The 10,284-nt window shown below is 44.3% G+C and overlaps 1 protein-coding gene across 3 annotated transcripts in view; it reads left to right on the top strand.

The window, feature by feature from the left end:
- Positions 1-5,033: 5,033 nt before the first annotated feature.
- Positions 5,034-10,284, top strand: part of SLC9A7 (solute carrier family 9 member A7) — a 157,159-nt gene continuing 151,908 nt past the window's right edge. For all 3 annotated transcript variants that reach the window (XM_043895467.1, XM_043895466.1, XM_043895465.1), the window contains exon 1: positions 5,034-5,494. In XM_043895467.1, the coding sequence (XP_043751402.1) occupies positions 5,176-5,494 (319 nt within the window). In that variant the 5' untranslated portion in view covers positions 5,034-5,175. The remainder of the gene's footprint in view (positions 5,495-10,284) is intronic.

The raw sequence follows: 10,284 nt of genomic DNA, 5'->3' as shown, positions 1-10,284 counted from the left end.
AGTAGTGCACACACACACATATATGGTTTTCATCCAGTGCCTAGTCCAGATCTGGGTGGAGATCTGTTTCTTAGTTCAGTTACCAGTCTTTGGTTTTTTAGGTAGGATCATATCCACATGCAGGTTGGGGTGAATCTAGGAGCTCATGAAACAATGTAATAGGGTTGTTTTTCTGAGCATCTCCCTCTTCACAATCCCTGGTACTCTGCAGTACCTTGGAGTTTCCCTTTTCAATTCTTTGGTAAAAAATCTGAGTCTTTATTTACTTCTCTCTGCTGTTCACTTTCTGCAACTTTATCCAAGCAGTAGGAGGGCAAAGAGAGAAATTATATATAAATTTGGGGTTGCCCCCACTGTCTTGGTGCCACAGATACTTCAATCAGAGAGGAAAGATTCCCCCTTCCCTTGCCATTTTAGGCACTTGAAAGCACTCCTGCTTCCATTGTCATGGTTGATTCAGCTGTTGTAAGGGGACTGTCTGTTGGATAGGGTGTGAGAGAATGGAGAAACAACTTGGTGTACTTCCCTATTTTCTCTTAATATTAGGAGATGTATTTCCTGCTCTTTCCAGTGTGCCCCCTACTGGGTTTGGGGTTGCTTTCAGTCCAGTCCGTGGCTACTGGAGGGAAAAAATGGTAAACTCACTACCAATCATTTCACTTTGAATGCTGGTGTTTTTCCTCAACTTGCTTGGTACAATATATATTTTTTAACAGTTCTTGAATAGCTGCTCCACACATTCTGTTCAGGTCTTATAGTTTCACTCAGTGGGAGATAATGGGTTGAGTGTGATTATTCTGTGTTAACTGGAATCAGAACCCTTGTATAATCATACCCCTTGTATACATTAGTTTTCATATATAAATATGTATAGATAATGAATTGTTTTCTTTGGTGTATATTTGTGAATAGTTGGTACTAATCTTTTCATACTCTACCTGAGGCAACCACTTTATACTATAAATTCTCTCCTGGTTATTTAATACTTTTTTTTTTGGCTTGCACCATGCAACATGTAGGATCTCAGTTCCCAAACAGGGGTCAAACCTGCACCCCCTGCAGTGGAAGCATGGAGTCTTAATCACTGGACTACCAGGGAAGTCCCTGGTTATCTATTGCTGTGGAAGAAATCACCTTCAAACTTAGTAGCTTAAGATAACACAAATCATGTTATTATTATAGATTAAAGCATTGATTAGGCTTAGCTAGATGATTCTTCCTTGGGGAGGGTCTCTCATATATTTATAGTAAAATGGTGGCTGAGGATAAAATAATCGGAAGGCTCACTCATTCATGTGTGTGGCATTTGGTCTGGGAACACTCAAAAAGCTGGGGCTTCAGTTGTATTCATCTCTACTGCTATGTGATTTCTCCATGGTTTCTCCAGCATGAAAACGTCAAGATAGATAGATTTCTTTTTTTAAAAAAACTTTCCAGCTTTATTGAGATATGAGTGATATATAACACTGTGTAAGGTTAAGTAATATGACATGTTGATTTGATTTACATTACAATATGATCACCACTGTAGCACTAGCTAATATCTCCATCCTGTCACATTACCCCTTCTTTTTTGTGGTGAGAACATTTAAGCTCTACTCTCTTAGCAACTTTCAAGTATATAGTACAGTATTATTATCTATGATCACCATGCTGTACATTAGATTCTCAGAACTTGTTCATCTTATACCTGGAAGTTTACACTCTCTGACCAACATCTCTCCATCTCGTCCATGTCCCCAGTCCCTGGTAGCCAGTACTCTACTCTGTTTCTATCAATTTGGCTTTTTTAGATTCTACATATAAGTAAGATCATACAGTATCTGTTTTTCTCTTGACTTACTTCACTTAGCATAATGCCCTCAAGTTTCATCCATGTTGTTGCAAATGGCAGGATTTCCTTCTTTCTCATGGCTGAATAACATGGTCGTGGAATATTACATATTGCAATATATATATATATATATATATATATATATATATATATATATATATCTCACATCTTCTTTATCCATTCATCTGTTGATACTTAGGTTGCTTCCATATCTTTGCATTGTGAGTAATGCTGCAATGAACATGGGGCTGCAGGTATCTTGAGAAGACCTGATCTCAATTTCTTTGAATATATACCCAGAAGTGGGATTGCTGGATCATATGATAACCCTATTTTTAGTTTTTTGAGGACTCTCCATACTGTTTTCCATAGTGGTATCACCACTATAGAAATGGTGGAATTTACATCCCTGCTAACAGTGCACAGAGGTTCCCTTTTCTCCACATCTTTGCCAGCATTTGTTATTCTTGCCTTTTTGATAATAGCCATTCTGACAGGTGGTGATATCTCATTATGGTCTAGATTTCTTACATGGATGCTCAGGGCTCCAAAGTGAGTGGAGAGCAATAGTGTAAGAGTGAGCCATACAGGAACCAGATTGCCTTCTATGATCTAACTTTCCAAGTTGCAAACTTCTGTTCTTTGAGGTGGTTATAAGGGTCTACCAAGGTTCAAGGAGTGAACATAGATGCCATCTCTTAATGGTGGAGCAGAAAGGTTCTGGAAAAATATGTGAGATTGGAAACATGGTTTCTGGCACTTTTAGACAATACAATCTGTTGTAAATACTATGAAATCTGTACTTTTAAGGTAGATCCTAAGTTGTTCTCAGTGTGAATTACAGAGAGAAGCCCTTTCCTTGACTTTTGGAAATCAGGGAGGTTTAATATCAAATTTTAGGATTAGTATGGCCAATTTTCAGCAAAATGGATTTTAGTGAGTCTCTAGAAATTAGATCAAGTTTTCCCATTGGTTAACTTTCTCGAGCATTTGCAATTTCATTGGGAACTTCCATGAAACTTCAAGGTATATGGACTTTGTAGAGATTGTGTGACAGGCTGGAGGAATATGGAAAGATGCTAAAAATCTAGATTAAGAGATTCTCTTGTTGCAAAGAAGGTACTAAACGGGCTTGGCAGAAGGGACCTGAAGGGGAATCAGGAAATCTGCAGTGCTCCAAATATCTTTCCTACCTGATGCCATCTCTGCCCTTATTACTCTTTTTAGTTAAGCTTTGCTTTCTTCAAAGAATCCTTGTAAAAATGCAAACTCCTCTGGGAGAAAATACAAACAGTTGGTACAGATTTCAGAGTGCTTCAGCAAACACTTATGAGCACAGAGCTAGGCACTGGGACTTCAGTGATTCATTAATTCCATCTCTCTTTTCTTCCTTGACCAGGGGAATAAGGTGGATTGAAAAATTCTAGTTCCTGAGGATTTGTTCCGGGAGGCTTTATCATCCAGAATCCACTTTATGAATTTTTTTTTTGATGGAGCTGGGCCTGGTCTTAAGAATCATCAGAAACTCCCTGGGCTATCAGGAGGTCAACATAAAAGGGCCACCAGGGTAATTCTGCCTCATATATTGTCACCTTGCTTATTTAACTTATATGCAGAGTCCATCATTCGAAATGGATGAAACACAAGCTGGAATCAAGATTGCTGGGAGAAATAGCAATAATCTCAGATATGCAGATGACACCACCCTTATGGCAAAAAGAAAAGAGGAACTAAAGAGCCTTTTGATGAAAGTGAAAGAGGAGAGTGAAAAAGCTGACTTAAAACTCAACATTCAAAAAAACAAAGATCAGGGCATCTGGTCTCATTATTTCATGGCAAATAGATGGGGAAACAATGGAAACAGTGACAGACTTTATTTTCTTGGGCTCCAAGATCACTGCAGATGATGACTGAAGCCATGAAATTAAGACACTTGCTCCTTGGAAGAAAAGCTATGAACAACCTAGACAGCATATTATAAAGCAGAGACATTACTCTGGCAACAAAGGTCCATAGTCAAAGCTATGGTTTTTCCAGTAGTCACATATGGATGTGAGAGTTGGACCATAAAGAAGGCCGAGAGGCAAAGAATTGATGCTTTTGAACTGTGGTGTTGAAGAAGACTCTTGAGAGTCCCTTGAACAGCAAGGAGATCAAACCAGTCAATCCTCAAGGAAATCAATCCTGAATATTCATTGGAAGGACTGGTGCTGAAGTTAAAACTCCAATACTTCGGCCACCTGATGCCAAGAACTGACTCATTGGAAAAGACCCTGATGCTGGGAAAGATTAAAGGCAGAAGGAGAAGGGGGTAACAGAGGATGAGCTGGTTGGAGGGCATCACTGACTTGATGGACATGAGTTTGAGCAAGCTCCTGGAGTTGGTGATGGACGGGAAGCCTGGTGTGCTGCAGTCCACGGGGTCACAAAGAGTCAGACATGACTGAGCCACTGAACTGACAACCACCTGCTGCTCATCTGCCCAGAAGGGCAAGTGTCCAGTTCCTTCTGGTTCAAGCCGCTTCCCTGAGGGTTAGTTCCACAGTGCAGAAAAAGAAGTCCCTCTACTTGCCAAGTGATGGAGGTGCTATTTTTAACACTGCTCCCTCATTTTAACTCCTTATCGGTTCTTACTTTGGGTCAGGTTAAAGCAGAGGTTTGTTTGAATGAAGCCTGACGGATTCTGGGAAGCCCGGAATGCTGGAAGTCACTCTGAGAGATGCGGGAATAGAGGTGTACGCGGGTACCCTGGCTTCAAGGTTCCTGGGCTCCTCCAGAACCGCCACTTTTACTGGGCCCAGAGCGGCTACACACTGGCCAGGGATCAAACACTTCGAGTGGCCCCAGATACAGCGGTCCCAGTCCGCACATCCAAGATGCTCTTGCCAGGCACGGGCGACCTCTGGCGTCCCATTTACGAAGCGCGGCGGCGAGTGCCCAGAAAGCGGCTCCGCGAGCCCAGATGGCCTGGCCAGGTACGCTGGGACCGAGGGAGGAGCTCAGTGAGGAGAGGGGCCCGCGGCCCGGCCCGGGGGCCAGAGGGCGACCTCGTTGGAGCGGGGAAGGGCGGCGGGAAGGGGTTGGGGGCGGGGGGGACGCGGCGCGGCTGGGGGCCGGACAGGTACGCGGGCGGGGGGGGGCGGTGCTTGGGGATCTTGCGCACTGCGCGCGCCCCTCCCCCAGCGCGACTCCCGGCGCGGCCCCAGCCCCTGCCCGGCGCGAGCTGGAGGAGGAGCTGCAGCGGCCGCGGCTACTCCGGCAGGTCGGTGGCGCCAGGGGAAGCTGCCGACGGCGCGGGCTGCCGGTCCCAGCGTGCAGGAGGCGCGGGCGGCGCTGGGGCCATGGAGCTTGGTGACGCGGCGCGCCTCGGCTCGGGGCGGGCGGCCCGGGCGCTGCCACCGCGGCTGCTGCTGCTGCCGCTGCTGCTGGGTCGGGGGCTGCGCGGGGCGGCCGCGGCCTCCTCCTCTGGGGCGGCGGCTGAGGACAGCAGCGCCATGGAGGAGCTCGCCACGGAGAAGGAGGCAGAGGAGAGCCATCGGCAGGACAGCGTGAGCCTGCTCACCTTCATCCTGCTGCTCACGCTCACCATCCTCACCATCTGGCTCTTCAAGCACCGCCGGGTTCGCTTCCTGCACGAGACCGGGTTGGCCATGATCTACGGTGAGCACACCCCGCACCCTCGCCCACCGTCCCCTACTCCCCTCGGGCGCCCGGGCTGCTGCGCTTCCGCCCCCCCTTCCCCGCCCCGCACCGCCTTGTGCTCCCCCTTCACTTGCCGACGTGTTTCGTTTCTTTTCCGTTTCCCGCTGAGACGGTCTCGGCTCCCAAGGTCAACTGTCTGCATTTTCGGGCTCCCTATTACCATGAAAATGAATTCCACCTCATTTCGACGTTTCTTCCAGGGGAACCGGGAAAATGAAAGGCACCGGGGTGGTCTGGTTCAGTCCAATCGGTTCTGTTTCAGCTTCGCACCCCACCCCTCGCGCCCCCGCCCCCAGCCCCAGTTCAGCTTCACAGGATGTGTGTGCCAGGGCGGGAGGGGGTGACCTCCTAGGGATCTCTCCACCTCTGGAGAAAGGCCACCGTGAGGGTGGGTAAGGGCTGAGGCTTCCTCGACTTGGGTAGGGGCTGACGGGGCTTGGTGGATGCCACATCAATGGTCAACCTGGGTGGGCGCCCAGTTCTGACATCTGTGTTCCCGAATGTCTTGTGAATAAAGTCGGAGCTTGAAGCATTGTGAAAGGTGAGCGTGGTCCAAGACCTACGGTGATGTACCGCCATGGCGGACCTAGTCGGGAAGATGGGCACGCCTCCCACCCTTGTGTCCAAGTGGGAAGTTATACCCACTTGCTTTCTTTAAGAGAAGAGGAGCTTTTGCATTCCTCTGATTGTAACAAGGACGCTGCTTTGAAGATACATTTAAGGGTGGATGAAGAGGAAAAGTAGTGGTTTTAATTCTGAAGTCAGCCTTCTTTTGTTGTGAAAGATGGACTGTGCCATCATCCTTTCCTGAGTTTAATGGCACTGGTGTATTACATACACAAGGGTCAGCACAAATCTTGGCGTCACTGCATGGATGTCAGCCGCAATCTGAATCATCCCTCTTTCCGTGCCATGCCACCCCCTCCACCCTCACACCTGCCCACCATGACATGACTTCAAACGGGAACCAAGTATTCTTTTGAATATAATGCAATGGAGTTAAGGCCCAGGTTGGCATCCTTATGTGAAATAGATGAGTCCACTTAATGACTGTTCCCAGTAGGAAACATTTGACTTCATCAGTTATACTGGAGGGATCTCTCCACTCAATTTCCATTCAGGATTCTGTGATAGAGAATGGAAAGTGAAAACGTTAATCTTTAATGTGACAGTTACCCTTGGCCCTGGGCCTTACTTACTCATGGTGCTTGATTGTTGACAGCCCTGGCTCATGGTCACCAAGGTTATGAAGTGCTCTCCTGGAGCCCTCTAGGTTTTAAAGAGACCTGGCCTAAACAGATCTTGAATTGAAGCAGGACCGGGTCTAAAACTGAGTTTGGTTATTGCAAATTACAGATGTGAACAGAAAACCTGGCCATTCTTGGGGTGTGGTTTGTGTCAATCTGTGACAAATGACTGATGCCCAGGCTAAAGCAGGTGAGCTCGAAGGTTTCCTGAGCTGATAGCAGAGTGGGGAGTTGAAACATGTCATTTCAGGTGGTTGACTCTGAGCAAATGAGCGTTGCCTTTAGCCATAAAAATATTTTTATATTACAGCCCCTAGATCCAATTCATTAAAGTACAGTGTGAAATACTTTTAAAAGGTAGATTGGACAGGCTCATAAATATATGCTCCAAGTGCATGGAAAATGAGATTTAGAAATATATTTTCTGAGGAGTACTCCATGTTCTTAGGAGCTCAGTCACCTTTAGCTTAAGGCTTGAAAACAACAGTAGAATTTTCCTTTGCGGATATGTACTTTTTAAACTCATTTCAATCTTTTAGTCACTGGGATTGTGCTACCAGCGTAGTGTTTCACTTTGTATTATGGAAATCTGGTTTAATTGATGATGTTTAGAAAAGGCAACATCCTCTCATAGCATTCCCTGTAATTTTCTTCTGTGTCTTTGGCTTTTAGTGTTACTTTGAAATGCGGTAAGAAATTTGTTTGTCAATGTGTGATGTCCTAGGTTCTGCCAAATATTAATATCTTGATGTGGATTGCCTGTAACTGAGAGAAAATATTTCTTTTTCTCTAAGAGAGATTTAGTCTTCTGTTTTAAGTTCTGCCTCTGCCCCGCCCCAAGCCCCAAATCTGAATTCTGATGTCATTTTTATTAGCTAACTATCCAGTATATACTTAAGGGATAGAAATTTTGATACAAAAAATTCAATATGAAAATCTTTGAATACTTAAGTGAATGCAGTACAGATTTCGGGACTTCTCTTTCTCAGTAGAAAGACATCAGATTTCATTTCTTGATATCAGTAGAGGAAGTGAGTGTCCTCTGAGTAATAAAGGGCAAAAAAATCTAAGGAAACATTTGTTAAGTATCTGCTGTGTACTGGGTGCCCAAGTTAATTTATGGAGATAGCCAATTTAACTTTTAAATGTTGGTAGGTTTTCATGAGTGAAAGAGTTCAACTGTGAATTTCAAAACTTTTACCTCGAAATGAAAAAAATCTAATTCCCGGCCCTTTAAAAAATACTTAAATGGTACTTTGAGAGGAAAGTCTTTAATATTTAAAATAAATTGTGGTGTGTGTATACATATATATATATAAAAACAATGTGCTAATATATAGTAATATATTAAAATAAATTGTGATAATATGTGTATTTGCTGGTATAGTCATAAAATATCTCTAGGAGGACATGCAATAGCCTAACACCATTGGTTTCCTTGTAGGGGAGGAACAAGGTAGGTGGTATGTAGGGGTGGGAGGGAAGACATCACTTTATATACTTTTGTGCTTTTTTTTTTGGAACTTTGGAAGTGGAATCACCTAATAGCATGTCCATGCTTCCATTCTGTGGCATTCTTGTGGCATATTAAGATACTCCTCAAATCATCCAGTTTGATGCCCACTACTCCCTATTTAAATCAAATTGTTATTAATTTTCTGTGACTTTTCAATTGTTGGCTGTACCCATGGAACTTTCGGAGCCCTGGGTCTGGAATGGAGACATAACTGGGAAAGGGGGGAGGTTGTCCATCTTTTTCTTTTCTCCTTTTATCTCATTGTCTCCAAAGAAGAGTTGATGTACTTTAGGAGTGGTGTGCACAGATAGATCCCAAAGGACCTAAGGACTGTAAGAGACACGCTGTGAATACTTAGCACTTCAATGGAAAGGAATTCCACCACCCACCAAGGGACAGTTAGAAGCACTCCTCCTCCCTAACCACTGGTCCAGGCAGCTACCAGGGAAGGTGACCATAGACTTGACTCTCTAGGGACCTTGAAGGCAGCCCCGCTCCGCCCCCGCCAGCCCTGTGATGAGGGCTGCAGGGCAGCGAGTGAGGCACTCGCCTGGCACCAGTCTAACTTGTTTTGTCGGTGCAGGGAGCTTCCAGCTGTCTGGCTCTGTACGTGATTAAGTGCCATCCTAAAGTTACCAAGCCCCTCGTGTCTGTGCAGCAAAAATAGCAAGTGTTTGAGGAGGGAAAGGTGGCATAAACAGACTGTGTCAGTTAATTGTGGTTCTCTCTCGTGTGTAGAGTAGTTCCACTTTCCCCATAATGTTTTTGTGACAGCTGATACGGGTCCAAAATATCTAACTCTGTCATGCTAGCCTACCACCTGCTTCTCGCTTGCCCCTCCTCCACACCTATCAACTTTTCAAGTTTGTGTTGCACAGAACCTTCAAGGTTCCATGGACCGTGGGCTTGTTGTTGTTTTGCTGGTGCTGGATTGCTAAGCACAGGCTGAGGGAGGGTTCATAGGCAAAGTCTGAAAGGGGAAATTATGGCTTTTTGCAGTAGTGTGAAATTAACATTTGAGCCTGTGAGCAAACATTTCAGAACCACCCTCTTCCTGGTTAATTGGGAGCCCTCCCTCTTTTTCAAGAGCCTTTCACTTTGGCCCTAGATTGGGGAAGCTTTGTATAGTCTCAGTTTGGTACCAGATGCCCTGGGTTCAAATGCTGGCCCCTTACTTGTAAAGATGTGTAACACTGGGCAAGCTCTCTGAACCTTCGTTTCCTTTTTTCAAAAATGGAGACAGTGTCACTCACCTCACAGAATTTTTGTTATTGTGATATTGTAAAGGTCAAGTGTGGTGTGTCTGCTACTTACTTGGTAAATATTAGTTCTCCTTTTCAATTTAGACTTGTGATTCTTTGGTCAGCATTGCTACTTGGGTAGAGTCCTGCTGTAATTTTAAAAAGGCATTAAGATACAGTTAGTGGGAGTGATGAGAATTGTCATTTTCTTTTTTAAATAATTTATTTATTTTTTAATTGAAGGAGAATTGCTTTGCAGAATTTTGTTTTCTGTCAAATATCAACATGAACCAGCCATAGGTATACATTGTAATTTTTTGTAGGCCATTTGTTAATAATTTGTTAATAATTTGCTAAGGTAGCTGTTCTACTCTTTTATCCAGCAGTCTCCATTCTTGGGCTTTATATTTCAGAAATAATCACATTACCGTGTTACATTATATAGATGGCGATATTCATTGCAGCAGGAACAAGTTGCAATACTCATTAAGAAGGAACTGGTTAAACTACAGCACATCCCCACTAAGGAATACTGTACAGTTGGGAAAAAGGTGTTTTGAGATGTCCTTTTAAGGCAGCTCACTTAGTGTTGTGGAAAAAACAAGGCACAAAGCAGTAAGTATAGCATTTATTTTTTTAAAGTCCTGTGATATAAATACATAAACATGATACATATACATTTACACATGACGTGTGTGCATCTCTGGAAAGAGGCACAAACTTTGACAGTGGGATCAGTTGTTG

Source organism: Cervus elaphus, chromosome X (assembly GCF_910594005.1).
Source record: "Cervus elaphus chromosome X, mCerEla1.1, whole genome shotgun sequence".
Classification (NCBI taxonomy): Eukaryota; Metazoa; Chordata; class Mammalia; order Artiodactyla; family Cervidae; genus Cervus; species Cervus elaphus.
The sequence above is the reverse complement of the archived record's forward strand: the minus strand, read 5'-3'. Positions and strand labels throughout refer to the sequence as shown.